Consider the following 21,573-nt stretch of genomic DNA (forward strand, 5'->3'; position numbering starts at 1 on the left):
AATAAAAAACCCAACAACTGATGCATCAGTATAAGTTACACAGCCATTTCTAATGATATGGTCCTCCAATGAACCACTGCCAGAGGTTTGGGACAGCAGTGGATTGATCTTCTGACCATCCTGCCAAAATCTCTAAGAGCAACACATACAGATCATCCAGGAACACACAAAATGATCTCACAGCAACATCCAGAGATCTGCAGGCCTCCCCAGCCCCAGCAAAATGAAGTGTATATGACTCGATTATTCGAAAGACAAGGTTTCACCAGAAAAGTAAAAGCAGGAACTACTGCTTGTGTTGAGTTCCTCAAAAAAGTCTCTGGATGCTTGTGAAGAGTTGAGTAACATTATTCTATGGACAACAAGTAAAAAGTAGAAAATTTTGGGACAAGGGTCCCATACTGTCTGGGGAGAAGTAAATAATGCATTCCATATAAAGATTATCAAAACACCAGTGGTCAGGCGTGGGTGGTGGCATTATCATGGTTTGGGGGTGCTTTGTTGCATCAGGTCTTGAGCAACTCATCTCTGAACCATGATTCTGGCTTTGTTTCAGAACTCTGTAGGAGAGTGTCAGGCCATCTGTCCATTAGCTGAAGCTCAAATGGATAATGCAGCAAGATGATGATCCAAACACATGGGCAAATCTAAATAACTGGCATATGTATCATTTGAGTCGTTCCTCACTCAGATGGCTTCCAATATTAGGTTTTGGCTGAAGATCTGTGGCAGGTAACACTGCCAACTTTTGTTTGTAAGCGAGAACTTAATTACACTGTGTTTTATGAATGTTCAAGTAGACATACTAAAATTCCCATACAAAACAATGGCTGATTAATGTTCGGTATATGAACAGATGGGGCATCTTAAATAACATCCAACTGGATAATCTGCTCTCCAGAAGATGACACACAATTAAACCTTCACAGCCAAACCAGGTGGCACAATTCTGATTTATGGCAAGTCACACATATATATATCTATATAGAGATATATATATATATATATATATATATACATATACGTGTAGTTTGCCAATATGGGAGGTACATTGCATGTGCACATTACACACACAAACGGATATATTATACACACACTATACAGCTATATATAATCAATATACAAACGTGATTCTAAAACATGCAGGTTTAAACTTTATGCCAAGAGACATGACAATGGCAGATGGAGATGTATTAGTAAATTATGTAACAGTTAACTCATTGACTTCTGTAAGAGCAGCAGGGAGAAACGCCACCGGAAAGCAATAATCTTCCAGAGGCTGTGGTGTGGTAGGGAGAGCAAGATCAGCTCTCATTTAGCTCACTTGATTATACGTATTGTCATTTATGAAAGATGGATTCCCAGCAAAAAGAATGCCAAAGATCATTAAACTCAGAAGTGAAGACCATCATTTGTCCAGCTCTGGCAGCTCCTCTGTCTCAAAGGGGCATCTTGCATTTTACGGGATCCCTTGGAAGCCACGTATTCGCAATCTAACGGTCAGTGCAGGCAGAACCTGCGATGTTCATCATCTGCTTTAACTTTATATACAGCTAGACAAGCCTAAGCTGGCAATTAGGTCGGTGCTGTGCGTTTGTCAATTGTACCCTTTTGGCTCGGGTAACCTTAAGAATGTTTGAGCCACATGCTGCAAGTGCAAAGGTTAATTTTTAATCAGTATTCTAGATACACAACCATGTCCTCTGTAAAGCTCCGCTCATGAAAATCTGACTCCTTGTGGTGGTTTTGCAACCAATTCTATGCCTTTAAAGTATATGGAAACTGGGTTTATTCACATTCTGGATAAAAAAAAAAAAAAAAGATTCTATATCATATCTATGGAATGGTTCTAAAACAAAAACAAAACAAAAAAAAAGATTTATCTAAGAACTCCAGGATGCAAACAAAGCTATGTAAAAATCATGTATCAAACAGAGCAAGTAAAATATTTTGAACTAGTGAATGGGGTGAAGTATTTGTGTGTACATTTACTGCACACCAGTGAAGCCAGTGTGTTAATAGGTGCCATAATGGATGCAAAATGCATTCTTCCCTTTAGATTGTGGGAAACAACTGAAGTACAAAGTTTCTCTTCCAGAACACTGTTAAGTGAAGTTTAATTTTGCATATTTTAAAAAAACTTGACATTTCCCCCCCTAGCTACTTAATCATGTTGTAATAATTTAGACAGTTAACACTTCCATAACTAACGTGGTATTAGAAGGACCTTTTTCTAGTGTTGTACAATGTCCAAACGCTTGTGAGAATAATCTATAAATCCAATAATGTTGATATGCTTGCAATGTTTTGTCTCAATGGTCCCGCCAATAGGGACTGAATGCTCAAGCACAACCTTCATAAAGGTTTCTTGGATTCAAATAAAACTTGAATAGGTCTGAATTTGGGAAGTAAGATGTGTAGACTTTGTACTTCATTTTAGTGCACATCCAGAAATGTCTTCTTTCTAGATATTTTTCATCTCAGGTCCATCCTCAGGCCAGATGAGCTCTTAGTAACGCCCTATACCTTCGGAAAAACCACCTACAACCAACAGTTCAATGAGACGTGGGTGTGACTGAACGCATTTAAACTAAACTCCCAAGTGATACTCTAAAATTAAAGACAGAAAACACAGATAATCAACATTCATTGGGATTATGCAATAAGAGCCAATAAAGCTTATTGCGACATTTAAGTCTTTTTTTTACAATTACAGCAACCCCTTAATTAGCCGCATTCAGCATGGCTGGGTGGGAAAGACCCAAAAGGCACGGCGAAGCTTGCAAGGCTTTTAATACAACTGATCTATTTATAGTGTCTTGTAAATGTATTCGGAATTACAAACTGTAGACCGCAGTCCTATGAATTTAAAATAAAATAAACATTTTTAATCATTTAGAGACAATGGTTTTATTTTGGTAGGGAAAAAAATCCAAATCCAACATCTTTCCCTGTATAACAGCTTTCAAGCTTTGCAGTGTGCGTGTGAATTTGTCCCATTCTTCTGGGCAGATTTGCAGAATGGACTGCAATATTTTAATAGTTCTTGCGGCCTCTAATGTTGCTTTGGGTCTTGTGTCTTGGATCAAGGACCTACATAATTGTTTGTGGGCTGGAGCAGGTTCTCACTGTGCTTCCCTGCAGTTTGCTTTATCCAGTCTTTTAGCCAAATGCCCAGGGGCCCTTTTGATAAGAAGCATGCTCACAGAATGATGCTGCCACCACCATACTTTGCGGTAGGGATGGTATGGGAAGGTGTTGTGTCACACGCAGCAGGGCTTTGTGTTTTGGCCATAAGCCTATTGTATCATCCGACCAAACAGCTGGGGTACACTCGCTCTGGGAACCTGCACACACACTTTTCAAAACTGTACTTGAGTAACTAATGCTTTCTTGCCACAGATATAGATTAACGATCAATATTATTGAACCACGCTACTGAGTTCAGGACTACTCTATACAAAGCCCGACTTCTTTTGAAAATGTCACACATGTACAATGTAGTCGGGTAAAAACCATGACACATTATGACAAGTTGATCTAAAATCTATTCAAAGGAGTTTGAGATGCCTTTTATTTGACTAGAGTTCATACGGTAAGACAAGGTGTAAAGACATTGGGCCCCTTTTCGGTTACCACCATTTTATTACCGAATAGTAACGTTTAGGTACTTCACTTTCTAGTGTGTACTCTGAAGACCTTTGATCAGGATACAATAACTAGCAAGGCAATGTCCATTTAGTCTTTTATATCATTAAACAGCACCATCATATTTGCAGAGTCGTACAATGCCATTGCACATAGGGATTATTGTCTGCCACGCCAGTAAACCACGTCTCTTGGGCAAAGTGTGCACAAGAAAAAGCGGCGTCAAGATTTCCCAGTACTAAAAAACACATAAAAATGAGAAATCTGGCACATGAGCATTACTTTGGCTGCTTAAGGCAGAATACACAGGATACATACTTAGCTTATTCTGTGAGTGAACTAACTTAAAAAGTATGAATAGAGGAGTTATCAAAATATACAAAAAAATTCAACATGGTATCTTTTTTTTTTTTATTAAACATGCAAAAGGAAACTTACAAAGATCAGTTACTTTTTACACAGCCGATGAACTATGTTTGTATGACCGCAATCTGAAATAAATAAAATAAAAAAAAACAAACCAGTTCATCTTCCTAGGACTGTTCACACAATCCATACAATCACAGACCAGTACTTCCACGCTACAGGAAGGGTTAAACAAGGTCACCACACAATAACTAGCTGATATATGGCCCGAGTCCTGCAGTTGGGGATCTAATTACATGACTAAACATCCTGTATTTCCATCCCTGCAACACCTCCATGACACGAAGTACAGAGCGCTTCCGCTCAACCTTGTCTTACTCAAGCTTTACAATGCTGTCATTTGCATTTATGAAAACAGAAAGCAGGGACATTTGCCCAATCCAGTAGTCATCACACACCAAATAGCAGCTTAGATGGAGAAAAACACGCATCACTTCAGTGTTAGTGACCACCTACGTCTAATTCATTTAGCCAAATGGAAAATAGGCCCATCCCTAAACGTAATATATCAAGAACAATTAGAGATTGATAAGGGAAAAGCATACCAATGTTTTGGATAAATTTAACATATATGTTATTACCTGCATTCCCAACTGCATGTCTATGGTCCCATTAAGGTATGCAGGAACATCAAACACCTTTGCTATAGACATGTAGAATTGTACTGGTGTACCAATAAAATGTGAAATTGGCAACACAAGGGAATTATTTTGGAAGTTAAAGAATTAAATGTTTCCAAGAGCCATAAGCATTGGCATTTAAAATAAATGGTTATTTTTTTAACAATTGCACCATTCAAGTTTAATAGCATTCCCTTGGTAGAGTGTTCTTCTGTAAAATGAGACATTCAAAGGAATTCCATGTGAGTTATTGCGTCTTTGTGGTGTTCTAGTATTTGGCTTAAGATGAGAGAACCAGCCTATACGTTTTAAGAGTGCACAAAAAGTCCAGAAGTCCCATTGGAAAAAGTTATCTCCACCTAATGATTACAGTTAATGTTGATCATATGCACGCTTGGAAACGTTAATGCCACCACAAAGTCCCTGTGTGGAGACACAGCTAACCATGGGAGGGTGCGTGGGAATAGAAAGGAGTATGGCAAAGAACCGGCAGAGCTTCACATTAGTTCCCCATACAGTTATCATTCCGACCCTACTTTGTTACTATCACCATAAAATTCTAGGATTCTGTATATCCGAGGTGCAGGGCATCCATAGTGTCTGGCCAGCTACTGGAAAACTCTTCAGGCACCATCACCGTGGTTCCAACAAAATTAGGTGAAATTTCACCCTGTCACGCGGTACCTTATCTGTAGAACAGCAGCTGCAATTTATACAGATGAGTCCAGATGTTGGATAAATAGTTTGGCACAAGTTCAATTTAACATGTCCACTTTCATCGACTGATGGTTACTTTGTCAACCATTTAAGACGCAGTTTTGGTGAATGCGCTATCCATCACGAATTTCCGGACTCCATAGACCTAATCACCACCATTTTTGAAAACAGGGAACAAAATAATTAGGTAACCTAAAGAGTATGACAAGCTAGCATCGGCATAGCAATTCTATTTTGCATGTAGTTTATGCAAAATTAATGCCAAAATGCATTAAAAATGGGAGGGGGGCTAAACTGTCTCTTTAAAAGCCCTTTATTAAAGGAGAACTCACATTTGTATTGCCAGTAGAAGAGAAAATGGTTTTTTTTCCTAGTTTTTTTCAATGACTTCTATTTTTTTATAATATTTAAATATTTATAATATGTTTACAGGCAGCTGTATATTCACCATTTGTACTTGTTCTAGATGTTATATAGGCCCGATCAACAAACACTCCTTATCATACAGACTGTGGTAAACAATACAATGCCTCAATCCTAATCAACCGGCTGGAGACACTGATGACAGCCTATGGATGAACTGGATTCATTAACATTGCGGTAAAGAATCACCTCAGTGTGATGTTTAAGCAGAGAAGGTGACCCAAAATATCACATGACTGACAACGATGGCCGCCTCCAGGTCTACTTCCTGCATGAGGCAGCAAACTTTCTCCCTGCCATTAATTTTTGGCGCAAGCTGATTCTGGAAGCACTCGCAAAAAGGTATGGAGAAACGCAATTGTTGAGCTTTTTTTTTTTTAAGGTAAAATAGGTTTAGAGCTATTTGCAATTGAGGAGCTATTATTACACAGATTGGAAAAATACAGAGCAGTTCCAACAAATGCAGAAACACTTGCCCTTTAGGCTTCTTAGGTAAAGAAAAGAGTTTGCATTAGCTTCAGTGAGGTCCATCTCTAACAGACTTTTAGATTCTCTCTTAATTCTCCTTAGTAAATAAGGACAGGATTTAAAAACATGTTCAAACGTAAACATGATGTATTTTACATATCCATGAGATCCCACTTTAATACATGGTTAAGATACATAAACAAAAAAAATATACTTTGTTTCCTAGCTTTGGCTCTCAAGCCCTTCCAAAAGTTTCAAGATATACTCCCAAATCTAGACAACTGGTCTTTGGCACAGGTGGATCTGTCAGAAAGCAACTGAATGACTGAATACCACGCCATGACATGGAGATTCCAAAAACCTGAACTATAAGGACATGTAGGACAGTAGTGGAGTATCTTCTAAAGCGAAACATTTTTTGCTGCAGTAGGCATCATGTGTTCATGCATCTGCTATAGAAATAACAGTAGTCGGTAAAGAGTTCTACTGCTTGCTTGAGCCAAGAGAAACCGAAGCCTTCAATCACCCAAGAGGCCAGACATTTTTTAATTTATAGACAGCCAAGTATATTTCCTTGTTTAACCAGACAACTCCTGAGATCAGACAGATCAGCGCCACTAAATAATTATATTGGGGAAACAGCTGCACATTACATATGCATCGGACCAGGTGAGAGAAACCAGAAAAAAATCAAACACAACTAAGTGATTGCATCACTTGCAACAAGACTCAAATCATGTACATTGAATCCTTGGCATGAATCCCAGAAATGCTTGAATACCAGAGCAGCAGGATTGCAGAGGACAGAGACAGCGAGAACATAGGACAGGAATATATGGCAAGCAAATCAGCCTCATCACGGCAAGCTGGAGAAGCGGCTTTACGCATATGAACGTTGTTACTACAGAAAGATGCAAGGTCTTTACGACACATTTCAGCATTATATCAGATGCATCTAGATTGTAGGGGTCTCCTCGCCTGTTTCTGGATGTAAATAAATAATGTTGCACACAAAACCACAGTGTGTTGAGCTTTGCTGAAGTATATTGCCAGATGTAATTAAAATCACACTCTTGGGACAGCACAAACTGGAGCTGGTAACAATATGTAGGAAGGAAAATGCTAATTGATCACTATGAAACAGGATGGAGCAGTTGCACAACATGGGCCACCCAACATGAAGTATTAGTTGAACCCTGGATGAATTAATAAAGAGAAGATTAATCAGATAACAGAGGTTTCCTGGAAAAACACACCATTTTGGGTCATGTAGTTTGATTTCCACCTCTGGACAACATCTGTAGTCTTTTTCCTAAAACTATATCAAAGCATCACCGGGGTTACAGAATCCAGCAGTCTGAAACCTACGGCTTTGAGAAAGTGCTTATTCATGGGCTCTGGAAGCCTAATCACTGAAAATGTGAAATAACAAAAGTGGTTTTAATTAAACTGATTAAGGGAGTCGTATTATAAAATGCCATCCTGCCCAAAACGATTGAGTTTGCAAATTCCTAAAACCAACAAAAGGCGAAGGCCACTCGGTAATTAAATCTTCGTGCCAAGAGGCCCCAATGGAAACCACTACTACGAAGGCGACTGTGCCAGACAATACTAAAAATAACAAAAAAACACATATTCCCGATGCTTGAATAGAGAGTCCTTCCGAAAACAGGCTTTCAACCATGTGCAATTAGTAATTAATAGCATTGTAGCAAGAAAAAAGTTGTGTGAAAAAAGTTGAATATCGCATTTTAGACCCAGAGGCCTTTGCACAAAAACTAAAATAAGGGATTTTTCCTTTTTTTTGGTGTCAAAAAGAAAAAGGGGGGGGATTTAAACCCCCCAGGAGTCTGAGCACCTGAAAATCTACTGCTGGCAATTTTTTGTTTTTTACAGCTTTACAAATATGTATTGCCACTCGGTGTAACCAAATTGCAAGTTTGGAAAATATTTTGATGCATCACTGTGTGATCCATTGGCATCCATATTATTTTATATGAAAATGCATATGGCCCAGGAAACATCTGTTACCAAGGTATTCACACGCTCCTCATGATAAAAATAATAATTTAAATGATTCTAGGAAGTGTGCCCTCCCTTCCCCCAACATATGTTGTATGTCACAGTCTACTATTTAAATACCCCCTTCTGAACAATGTCACACAGAGCACAGCGCTGCCAACACACCAGCGACATGCCCATTACCCAAGTCTACTCTGTGTGCTGGAGTAACTGGGCTGGGCAATACAGTGGGATAAAATGTAGCTAGTGACATCATGGATAGGTCATCAAGGTCACCAAAGCAACAGAACGCAGAGATGCTGCAGAACCTCTGTTAGGGCTGCCAATTCCACGCAGTGGGGTATATACCTTAATAAAAGCCCACGATCCCAGCCCTAATAGCAAATGATTTCTGATGAAGCTCAGTTGTATATAGGAAATTGCAGGCCATCAAACCCCTAATACATAACTGATTTACCCTGCAGCTTAAGAATGCCATACATTGCTACATATATGTACATATACAACACATATGCACGAAGTAGGATGAGCAGACAAAGTCACCTAGAAAAGCATGTGATCTTTAATGTGGAGGATCCACAAGCAATCTTAAATGGATCGTTACAGAGCTGTGATCAGCATCTCATAATATAGAATCTCAAACAGCATGAAGGATAATAGAGTTTAAACATACAATGAAAGGAATCGGAAAAGCCCAGCATTCCACACCCCGAGTCAGAGGGATTTAAAGCCCCAGCCTTCCTGGAAAGCCTAGCTCAATGGCAGGGCTTGTTCTAATAACCGAATGCGACTGCACAGCCGAAGCACACAATCCGTATTACCTACTTCGGAAGGCGAGCTTTCTCTTCAACGCCGATTTCCTCTGATCCCCAAATCTGGAAGATGGAGAGGGTATCTTTTTTTTTCTTAACAGAAGGGCGAGTCCAAAAAAAAATGAAAATGATCTGTAGTTATGGGAGTTCTGAGAATGTAGGAGGAAGAGCGAGGAAAAAAGGATCCGAGTGCAGTGTATACGGATGATTTCTGATCACGGATGGCTGGATCATTGGGGTTCAAATAGTTTAATCGAAGCCGGGGCGGAAAGGCATCGAAAACCGAGCAAAAAAAAATAAAATAAATTTAAAGTCTCAAAATGTTAGTTCTGAAATGATGTTTTAATCTCATCTCTTCCCCGATCGCCTTCACGAAGTGATATTTTGTACGGTTTTGTTGAACACTCCCTCAGTCTGACCTACCCTTAAACATGGAAAAAAATGGATTTATTTTTTTTAGGAGGAGAGGGAAGCGCATTAAGCTGGAAACGACAAAATTATATTCTTCCAAAGAATGAGTTACGTCTAAATATTTATGTAAAACAAAAAACAAACGGGGTAAACGAGCTGAGTCCTGCCCAATCCGCCCCGGCTCGACACAACGGTAACAATGGGCTGCGAACTTTACATTGTTGCCACTTATAGGCATTGTGACGTCACGGGACAAACTGGGGCATGTCGGGTAATGTAGTTCGTGGCGACGCGAAGGACGATGGGAGATGCTGCAGTGTGTGGGAGGGGTATAATTGGCCGGTCAATGGTACAGGCATAACGAGACGGACATGCAGTAATATCGTACGTGATATCGCCAGCTGGTGTCTTAATGTCCAGTATCGCCCGTTTGGGTTTTGTTTCACGCCAGGATGGTTTAGGAATACCAATCTGTTGCCGGTTAGGGGTGTTACCATAGTGCTGCTCACCCGAAAAGTCTCGCGATTTTTCTCATAGTCTGTCCCTTAGCTACCGATTGTGTGGTTACCGTGGGAACGCGCTATTATTTTGGTTTTCTTTCGTTCTGGCCAATGTACGAAATTGGTTTACCTCAGAACTTTATTTTAGAGCTAATATTATTAAACAAGTGACCGTTTATTTATATGTACTGCGTGCTTCAATGTCATTTCAGGACAAATCTGGGAAGAGGGGTAATTGTTTTTTTCTGCTTTAAAATTTGCCACTTTTGGTCCAGCCTTATAGCTTAAGGTAGCCATATGCCCATGCAGGGCAGGACTAGGAAAGAAAAGTGTGTCTGGCACTTTAAGGCCAGCATCCACTAAATGAAGTGCTGTCTCACAGTGCGAGGTTGGGTGTATCTACCCAGCAGCTGCGCATTGAAGGAGCTGCTCTGTTCTGCTGGGTTACTGAGCATTTGCCTTATGGCTAGTCCCGGCCTGATTCCATACATGCCCTTCTATGAACCATCTAGAATATGCATCCTGCTGGAAATGGGGTCTCCAGGAATGTACATAATACTCTAGTTCAGGTCTGATTAGAGAGCTGTAAAGAACCACCTCTAGTTTTGCTACTAATGCCTCTAGCTATACAACCAATCACCCTGCTTGATTTATCCGACGCATTGTTTATTGCCTACTAGACTTGTGCACGTGGACCAAACATGAATTGGACAAAATGTTTTGTTAATTTTTTTGGTCCATTTATTTTCAGACAATGAAGTTCGTTTCCTGCCCTTGTAATTTGGAAGATATTCAGGGAGCTTTTTCTTTTCGGAAAATAAATTCATTTTCACTCGCGCTTCTGCAAAAGGACCGAGGCATCTGCGCACACACTCTCCCTCGATTGAAGGAACGTGGGAGAGGCGTGCGCCGTGGCTCACTCCCAAGATGCCAGAATATTGCCAACGGATTCGCGGAGAAAAGGTCCGGGAACACTTCTTTCTCCGCAAATCCACCTGCAATATTCTGGAGTCTTGGTGTACTTCTGGGAGAGAACGGGACAAAGGCAGAATAACAAGCTGGAGAAAACTATACAGGGACACGGGAGCAGTCAGCAGAAAAGATAGGGTGACATTGAGAGAGACGGTGCGTAAGAGTGCGAGAGAGATTGAGAACGTAAGATCCACGTGATGCGGACAAAAATTCAGAGTTCATTTTTTGTTTGTTGTGTTGGGAGTCTCTCTCAGATGCACAAGTCTATTGACAACCTACGTTTAGGTCCTCGGAAAAAATTGCATTATAAAGCTGGGCATATGCCCCCTTGGTATAAAAGTGGCCGGGCTCCCCTGGCTGAGCAAGCAGTACATCGGATAGCTATTAACCCTGGGACTTTCATGAATGCATGGTCTGCAAAATGTCACATCTGACCATATGATCCCTTGTTTTATTTTTCACATTGAAAATAAACACTAATATAGGACTCTATTCTTACCTTTTGTGTCAAGGTTTTGGACTTAGATAATCATACGGCTTCATTATTTTTAGAAGATGTATATATTACGGACAGTTAGACGTGACAGCTTTGTGGGTGAATTACCAGATGTAGTGTGTCTTTTTTTCCCCTTCACTTTCTGATGTTTTGGGGACATCTTTTATGAATGTACTTGGAGAAGTTCTCCTTAGCGCCAACATTGTCAGAACCAGACTTGTGCATTCGTCTTCGGGCGAACATGAAAACGAACACGAAGAGTGCGTTTTCGTGTTCGTTCCGAAGAAACGTATAATAGAATATAGTGGCGGTAAAACGTAGGCGAAGACGAAGACACACAACATGAACAATCTTTGTGTTAGTCTTTGTCTACTAATCTCCCTGGTCCCTTCCCCATCTAGCCTACCTTATCACGGCAGGGGTTGACGGCGTCAAGGGGCCGTGCGAACGACTCTATTGGTCGCCTGCAGGGTCCTCCTGGTTGATGCCAGAGGAAGAGCATGCAGGCGACCAATAGGCTCACTTGCACAGCATTTTAAACTCCTGATGGGGAACCTACGGATTTCTGCTCCCGTTAATCCCTTTGCATTTTTACTGTATGGTTGTTAAACTATGATTCTCATTTTCTGTGTTTCATGTGCCCACACAAATTAGACATCTTTTCTAAGGTCGAGTGGGCATTCTTGTGAACCCACAGAAATACATAAACTGTAATAATTATTAATGCTCATATCTAAAATCTTTTTAAATCTATTTAAAAAGGGAACCCCCCCCATGGATTGCAATTTAATTTCTCCCACAAAATACTGCTGAACAATAACCCATTTTATGTTCTACAGCATTACATGATTCCAAGTGTACCCCACAAATGCAGGCTTTTATGTTCTAGGGACCATTGATTCCTAACATTGTACCCTTTATTGTATTTCTCTTTGTAGTAGATGGTGTTTGTTTGTATGTATATATATATGTATGTATAACTATTTATTGAGGTAGGGGTAAAGGTGAATAGAGAGGTTTTGTTTTCCTTATTGCATTGTTGTCAGTGCAATAGGGATAGAGATCCCCATGATGTACTTTGTTTTTATGTTCTTTATTTTGCATTTTATATATTTCGTGGCTCTACTCTTTTTCTTTATGCTAATAGTAGGAATCAATATTCCACCTGCTGGATTGGAATAACCAATCCGTTAACCAATGGGACTCCTGAACCATTGGCTGCGACAATAAGAATGTCCTGCTTCTGGATTAATATGTGATGACGTACGCATGTGCAAAGATTGTACTTCCGGGCAGTGTTGCAGGGGAACGGGACACGCCTTACTCGCTTGTGTGCCTTGGATTATGCAGATTACCGTCTCTGAACGCACATGTCAAACCTTAAAGCAGATGGGCTACAGCAGAAGCAGCTCACGCTGGGTGCCACTCCTGTCGGCGAAGAACAGGAAACTGAGGCTACAATTCACAAAGGCTCACCAAAATTGCACAATAGAAGAACGTTGCCTGGTCTGATGAGTCTCGATTCCAGCTACGACATTCAGATGGCAGGGTCAGACTTTGTTGTAAAGATGAAAGCATGGAGCCATCGTGCCTTGTATCAACAGTTCGGGCTGGTGGTGTAATGGTGTGGGGGACATTTTCTTGGCACACTTTGGGCCCCTAAGTACCAATTGAGCATCGTTTCAACGCGACAGCCTGAGTATTGTTGCTGACCATGCACATCCCTTTATGACCACAATGTGTCCATCTTCTCATGGCTACATTCAGCAGGATAATGCACCATGTCACAAAGCTCACATCATCTTCAACTGGCTTCTTGAACATGACAATGAGTTCACTGTACTCCAATGGCCTCCACTGTCACCAGATCTCAATCCAATAGAGCATAGAGGGATGTGGTGGAACAGGAGATTTGCATCATGATGTGCAGCCTACAAATCTGCATCAACTGCGTGATGCCATCATGTCCATATTGGACCAAAATCTCTGAGCAATGTTTCCAGCACCTTGTAGAAAGTATGCCACAAAGAACGAAGGCAAAAGGGGGTCCAACCCAGTACTAGCAAGGTGTACCTAATAAGGTGGCCAGCAAAGTGTATATAACTCTGTTCAGGAGAGGTTGGTATTTTATTCAAATCCTGGGCTTCTCTGCCCTGGCCGAGTAGGCCCTGTGTTTGGGTCTTTCCTACGGCTGAATCTTATTTTATTGCTCTTCTGGGGAACTACTTTGTTTTTGTATGATGTGCTCCAACAAGCCTGAGTTATCAGAGAAGCCTAACGTTCCTTAAAACACTACATCTAAGTGTTAGCACCTGGCTTGCATAAGTTGTAAAGCTTCCTTATCTGACCCCAACAGGAAGAGCAAGAGATAAGTTGGCCGCTAATATTACAGAATGGTTGCGTGCTGAATTGTAAGCGAGTTCTGAACAGTTCTGTAGTGCTACAATGGCTTTGTCTCAAGTCCTAGTGTCTTTTTCAGAGCAAAGCATTCATGCTGCCTGCGCTCCACTACCACTGTTCATATGGTAGCTAGAGTTCCAGCCCTATCCACGAGGTGCAGAAGAGCTTTATGACTGAAAACTTGTAGACAGTGCTTCAAAGACACAGCTATTTGTCATGTCTTCTGGTAAAGAATCACTATTTGAGTACACAGGGAATAAGTGCTAACTACCCCAAAGGGATAAGGAGCTTGATTTCCCTGCTGCTGCAAAAAACACATGACGTACAGGTATGTCCTACGGGTAATCTTGTCGCACCATTCGTGGACACACCTATAGTTATTGCTTGATGGATACTATCGGTGCAAGCACTAGCTTGTGGCATTGGTGGAGTCAGTAGGTATATGTTAGCTGAGAATTTCTATGTTGTTCCTAGTAGCATGAAGAGGAAATAAAACAATATTGATGTTCTTTGCCATTTCCCAGTAGTACTAGTACTTTGACTTTCATGGGCTGTATGTGCAGTCTACTTTTGTGTACAACTATGTGTTTTGGGTGCATTTACTAAGGTGAGTGGGACCTTTTAACCCTCTAAAGCCTTCAAGACATTCCCTGCTATCATGAAAATGTGCCAGAAAACCACTCCTACATGGGTTCCATGAAAATAACTAATCAGTCAAATGTTCCAGTGTCAACTTGTGAAAGACTTCTATTTTGTGTGGCCAGTCATTCCGGAACACAATCCTCAATAGCAAATGGTTTTCGGCAAAATCTAATTGCAGAAGAACAAAACAAAAAAAAATCCATAAAAGTAGATATGTCAATAAAAACAATTTTAAAAGTTTATTATGAAATACATACACTTCAGATCAAATGGGACACTTTGGGCTTTACACCTTTATAGGAGCTTTATCAAAACTGAACATTATTCACTGATTTTAGGAGTGTTTTTTCCCCTCCTTTACACAGGGCAAAGATTTCTGATTAATGGAGATACCTGTTTACTGAACACTGACAGTAGTACTTATACATGCAAGCACTTTGTCTCCAACAGCTGTCAATAGTACAGTAGATTTAGTTGTGTGCTTAGGATTTGGAATCCTGATTATTGTTACACTGATTTCAAAGGGTTTTACAAGAGACTTTTCCTTCCAATGACAGCTATGCCGAGAGATATTGTCTTTCCACAAGACATCTAGACAGTGCCTCAGCTGGGGGGGGGGGGGGATTACACATTAAAATGATGAAAATAAAATGTAGCTTTCATATAGCATGTAAAGGAGAAAAAACTATAGGGAGATAAGATGGACATTTAATACATTGTAATGGGTCACATTAAATAATGTTTGTCTTGTTTCTACAATTCAGAGAGTTGACAGTCTTTCGGTAACAGGGCTCACTACCTGCTCAGCAGCAAAAATATAGCAAGTGACAATATGCAGATACAATCATTAAAAAAACCTTTAAAAAAAAATTTACATGTAGAAAGTAGGACTTGAGTGGAACATTTGGGGGAAGTTTGGATGGCATTACAAAAAGAATACAAATAAATGCTACATTAGAAAATTCATTGACTTCCACTCCCCATCGCATCTAGTGAGATATGCTTCAAGAATATTGCATTCAAGTTCATCAGCGTCCATCAGCTAGTGGATACAAGCTTAAAACAGAGTATAAGTAGGAAGATGACTGGATGTATGAGCTAAAGTAATAATCCTCAACTCAGCATGGTGTTGGTCATCCCCTTCCACACATATACCCACCTGTGTAGGCAAAACCCAGACAATATGCCGTTAACAATGGTAATGCCAGTTTACTAATTTGCTCAGCTTGGTTGCTCTAGACTGTTTGGGGATGCTAACACATTTCATGCAGGCTGCTCCGAAAGCAAAGAGGCTACCATACATGAGGAAATCATAGATTTCAATCTGCATGATAAAGGTTAGCATTTCCATTAAAATCCATAAAACGGAGAGCGATGTCATACAATTTGCCCATATCACGTGGCGGTGCATCTTTTGGCTTTTTTTCTCAGGTGTTATTACCCCAAGTTTACTTAATTTTTGATGGGCTCACAAAAGGTCCAGGAACAGTGTCAAGCCACGTGTTGCCAGCACTTCATTTCAGGATGATGTGGTAGCTGTCATTAGTTTCAGCTGAAAGACATGGGAAAAACAAGTTTAAGATACAGAACAAGCATAAAATCAGTGTTTCTGCTCTGTTCAACTTAGCCTTTGGTGTATAAACCCCTGTAAGGGTATCAATTACTTTTTGTGTGTTTTACTGTTCAGTCAGATCTGCCTTCAGCACAAATCACAATATAATCCATCACTAGTGAGCAAAAGATGCAGACGGGTACTGATAAAGGGCTACAGTAGGCACAATGTTGGATAATCCTTGAGTGCATTCATCTTAAACAAATTATATGTATTGTAAGCTCGAAAAAGCAGGGCCTCGCTTCTCCTTTTGTACAATTATGTCTTATCCTGTTTGTTACGTTATTGTTGGTGTTCACTCTGCCCTACAAAATCAGTTGGTGCTCTATAAATAAATTTAACGTATGCAAAATAATTAAGACTTTCACAAGAATGCTTCAATTTATTTGAAAAACAAACTGTCCGTAAGCATCGCACTGAACCAGTTCTGAGTAACGATGTGTTTAGAGCTTACACGGGGCTTAGTAGTCTATTCATGTAATAAATGCTGGAGTGCCGTTCTACTGATGGCCACCAGGTGTCTGCAGAGGTTTGTTTAATTCTTTTTCCAGGTGCTCATAGTTCTGAACCAGTTGCACTAAAGTGTCAAAGTACTTGAGAGAACTCCCAACATTTTTTTGCTTACTAATATCTAAATCCTTTTTTACCCCCTTCAAATTGGTGCCCCCCCCCCTCATTTTTCAGGCAGCCATTTTTATGCGTTCTAGCCCTAACTTCTTATCATGACCTAAGACAACTACTGACTCCTTAAACTACCAGTGGTAAACAATACTATGCTTCTGTCTTAGTCACCCAAACCGACTAATGAATGTCTATGGAGGGAAGGACTATAAAGAACCAGCTTAGCGTGGGGTTTGTTGGCAGCTGTGATATTCTGGATGACTTTTCCTGCTCAATGGCAGCCTCCAGGTCTGCAGATAAAGAAAGTCTATTGAAACATAACTCAAAACCAGGTTTTTGTCAATTACTGTATAAATCACGGTATGTAGTTATGCTCAAGCAGAAAAAATGACTTATGGAATGTCCCCCTTTACCTCAGATCCTTTGGTGTAAAGAAAGACCGTGTCAACGTCTAACAAACCACAGCGCTAAAAGCCAAGATACCTAGGACCCGCGGGTTACTTACCTTTCATTGTATCTAAAACAAAGCAAGCCTCATCCTGGAAGTTTTGGATCATCTGGGAGGAAAAAAACAAAAATAAATGATTTCTTTAAAACATATTGCCAAAAGGATGCCAAAGGTGATCCAGAAGATTAATTTTTTTCTTTGTATTTCTACATCTTTAGCACACAGCAGCTTCTAAGGTTAACACATTATTGGCATGCATTAATAGAATATCATTACAATGCCTCCATACAAAACATTCTACTATTCTCCCGAGTTTAAAAACACCCAATGTTTTTTGGTTTTTTTTTTGCTTTTTTCTGCAAGTTATTCGTCAATAAGCACAAGTTTGGTAAGCCTCATTTTACATATTTGTATTATTTAGCGCACCAACATTGTTTTTTCCCTTAAATCAAAATGTGCCACTCTGTATATCAGGGCTTGACAAAATATGTTGTGAATCTAGGTGCCAGCTAAAAAAGTTAGGAGCCAGGATTTTTTTTTAAACCAACAGTTGGTTAGGAGTGATCTGATCATCAGCCCACTCACAGCATTTGACCTGGAAGCACCCTGGACTTTCAGGTCAGTGCTGTTTGTTGGGTTTTTTTTTTTTACATTTTATTATTTTTTTAATGTTTAAATGTTAACCCCTGCAATGCCACGAATGTGTTATACACAATTGTGGAATTGAAGGGGTTAACGCTGCACTGTCACTCTCATGTGGAGACCGAAGAACCCTCTCCCCCTGTCCCTGAAGCTGCCTCTGACAGCTGGGATGCAATTGCTGGTCTATAGACCAGCCATTGCAGGGGGGGGGGTCTCTCTCTGATGACTGCTGTAGGCTTCCATGCCTACAGGAGTCAAAGGGCTTGAGGGGGGCTCGTTTTTGCTGTTGCTGGCCTGCCAGCAGCAGAGCCCCGTACAAAACGGGAATTAACCCCTAATATGCCGCGATCGCGGCATTGAAGGGGTAAACGCTGCCCTGTCGCTCTCATGGAGCGATCAGGCAGCAGGGGGATGTTGTGTCAGGTCCCCACACTTGTGTGGGGACCCAATCAACACTGGACCTCCTTTCCTGAAGCTGCCTGTGGCAGCTGAAAACGCTATTGCAGGTTTTCCTGCAATCGCAGGAGTGATCTCAGGCTCGGGGGCGGGCTCTGAGTGGCTGTGCTGTCTGCATTTTTTTTGTGGATGTAAGAGGCTGACAAACTCCTAGGCGCCAGGACAAAATTCTGAGTCGCCATGGCGACCTGGGATTTGTCGAGCCCTGCTGTATATCATTGGATAACACACGCACATAGGTTTGCAAGGTAATGCTACAAAAATCTTGCAACGCTCATGCTATTGGCTGACGCAGGAAAAGGTGATAAAATTGCTAAATAAAGTTAAAATAGATAAAGCCCCAGGGCCAGAGGATATACAGCCCAGGTATACTTGAGGAACTTAACCAAGAAATAGCCAGACCACTGGTTTGAAACTTCAAGCACTCTCTCTCATCTGGAACGGTGCCAGAAGACTGGCATACAAGATAATTGGTACCAATACTCAAAAAGGGGCTCAAAATGTGATTTGGATGTGACTTAAACATTTGATACAGCACCTCATAAAAGGCTCCTGTGCAAATCAAAAGAGATGGGCTTAGGTGGCATTTTTGGCCTGGATTGAAAATGGACTAAAATAATTCACCAAGTGGACAAAACTGGTAAGTGTATTCCTCAGGGTTCTACTGTATGTCCACTTAATGATTAATGATCATTAAGTGGACATGATTAATAATTAATGATCTTGCATTAAGTATTGAAACTATAAACGAGGCTGGGGCTAGGCTCATTGAGCCATGCATGCCAAATACCCACCAGAAGACCTCACATACAAAAGGACACAACTGCCAAAAGGGGAAGAGGAGTTCTAGCTGTCTTGGCTTCGACAAGCACTTTTGACAGACCAGACGTTAGGACTCGTTACCTCATCACTGATAAGAACATGAATGCCAGTGGGCCCTTGTTTGTATATCTGGTTGATCTGATGAGGGCATATACTGAAGAGCTGGGCTATCTTTTCAGTCAACTCCACAGACGTGAGCTCTTCCAAATAGATGGCATGATACACTGAGAAAGGTTGAGACAACAAAAAAAAAAAAAAGTATAAAATATTCAAAACATTTCTAAGAGAAAACTTTTGCTTTGAAATCAGACAACCTGCAGATACAAAAAAACACTTCCATAGCATGAAATGGTTGATTGCTTTTGATATTCCCTGGAATGCTTTCCATATTGGACACAATTATGTGTTCACTTTAAGGCAATTCAGGTAATCTAGAGATATGCCCCCCCAACAGATGGACAGAAGAGGACCAGCCACATTCAATAATGTATTCAGACTTAAAAAAAGTGACAGAGTAACAGGTTAACATTAACTTACCAAAGAAAGCACCATTTCCTGCATCTCCATTCTCATGTTTCTGCTGATGGTGATCCCTCATTTGCGGTGACTCCTGGCAAACGTAAATAGTGAGCCTCGGCCGCACCAGCCTAGGGGTTGGAGGAGAGTAAAAATTAGACTTGTGCATTCGTATTTGGCCGAACATGAAAATGAACACGAAGGGTGCTTTTTCATTGTTCAGCACGAATACCGAACAAACCAACATGGCGGCGGCAAAATGTATACGAAGACGAAGACACACATCAAAGAATCTTCTTGTTCATCTTTGTTTACTAATCTCCCTGGTCCTTTCCCCATCTTGCCTACCTTATATACGCAGCATCGCAGGGGTTAACGGAAGCGGAAATCTGTAGGTTCGCCGTCAGGAGACAAGCCAATTTCCCCATCAGGAGTTAAAGGTCCGTATGAGCGATTATTGGTCGTTCGTACGAACCTTTAACTCTTGGAGCCAAGTTGCGGCACCAGGATTTTGCACAAGCAGCTCTATTGGTCACAGGCAGGGGGCTCATCTGTCATGAACCAATGAGAGGCGCTCCCTGCCGGCGACCAATAGAGTGCCATATTCTTGATCTGCTGCACTGCATCATTTACAGAATTTGCGTAATTTGATAAGTAACGGTGTCCCCAATATGGATTGGATGAAATGGTAAATTAAAGTAACTCACCGTCCCTTAAGTGCATTAAATAGTCTAATGCCATCAGCAGGACCACAGATCTGGATCACATCATCCCTAGTTAGCTTTAATAAATCTGCACCTGGATAGAAAAGAACAATTCCTTATGTTCAAAGCTTTCTTTAAAAGGGATGTTACAAATGCCATGTTACCCGTAAAATGACAGCAATTAGCCTGAAAACACAGTTAAATTGATCACATCTAAATACTTCATACAGAGTGCTTAGAAGCTAGAGAAAAGTTTGGAAAAGGTCTAATCACCATAATAATAGAGTTATTTGCTATAATAAGAACATTTTCTAAACACACTTCACAGGGGACATGAAGCCAGAGTGAAGTTTTTTCATTAACTTTACATTTTATTTATAGATTAAATGTTCAAATTGATATGCCTAGATTACACAAAACATAAAATTCTTAAATCTGAATTTATTTTCCTTGTGCATCCTGCAGAGGCACTAACGAGAGAGAAGCAACACCTAAAAAGAGCAATAAAACCAGCTTTTACCAATTGCCTCTGCAGTGTAATAAAAAGCTTAAATATCATGAAAACAGAATAAGCGCCCAGGCAGCTCACAGGAGACTGCCCAAGTCTCCAATGCTACCCAACTGGTTGTTCCCCCGATCGCTCTACCGACAGCATGCAGGGAGCCAGGGATACAGGTCATCCCATGGACCAAAGAAAAACCAAAAAGGGGGCAAAGAAATTAAGCTCCAACCTGCGGTAGGGCAGGAATAAAAACAGAGGGGGCAGTTGGGTAGAGCTGGTTTTATTGATTTTCTGCCCTACTAGGATGAGGAGTTATATCTCTCGTTAATGCTGCTGAGGCTCACAAGGGAACAAAAAGTTAAGGACACACAATGTGCATTTGCTTTGGGAGTTACGTACTAAACTAAAGTTGAGTGTTACTCAACACGCTTTTCTCCACATTCAGCAATAAAAAATATAATTGCACACAACAATGCATATAATATGAACATCCCCATTTAATATATAAATTAGCAATCAATACCACCCTGGTGTCTCTTTAGCTGCAATTTTGCTTTCAAGCATAGGCTGTGTTTGTAAAGTATACTTGCGTATGCTATTGATTGGTAATTTATGGATAAAATGGTGACTTCCATACTATACACATTGTGGTGTGCTACTCACTTATGTTAACATTTATGTGCATAATATATG

The 21,573-nt window shown here is 40.6% G+C and overlaps 1 protein-coding gene across 2 annotated transcripts in view; it reads right to left on the minus strand.

Annotated features, from left to right (window-relative positions):
• Positions 1-16,071: 16,071 nt before the first annotated feature.
• The window catches only part of LOC149285244 (transcription factor CP2-like), a 32,301-nt gene continuing 26,799 nt past the window's right edge, over positions 16,072-21,573 (minus strand). For both annotated transcript variants that reach the window (XM_089495550.1, XM_089495549.1), the window contains 5 exons: positions 20,382-20,472; positions 19,696-19,805; positions 19,240-19,382; positions 17,296-17,347; positions 16,072-16,109 (listed from right to left, as the gene is read on the minus strand). In XM_089495550.1, coding sequence (XP_089351676.1) covers positions 16,072-16,109; positions 17,296-17,347; positions 19,240-19,382; positions 19,696-19,805; positions 20,382-20,472 — 434 coding nt within the window. The remainder of the gene's footprint in view (positions 16,110-17,295; positions 17,348-19,239; positions 19,383-19,695; positions 19,806-20,381; positions 20,473-21,573) is intronic.

Source organism: Sceloporus occidentalis, unplaced genomic scaffold, assembly GCF_023333645.1.
Source record: "Sceloporus occidentalis isolate IW3139 unplaced genomic scaffold, rSceOcc1.0.p SCAF_82, whole genome shotgun sequence".
NCBI classification, from domain to species: Eukaryota; Metazoa; Chordata; class Lepidosauria; order Squamata; family Phrynosomatidae; genus Sceloporus; species Sceloporus occidentalis.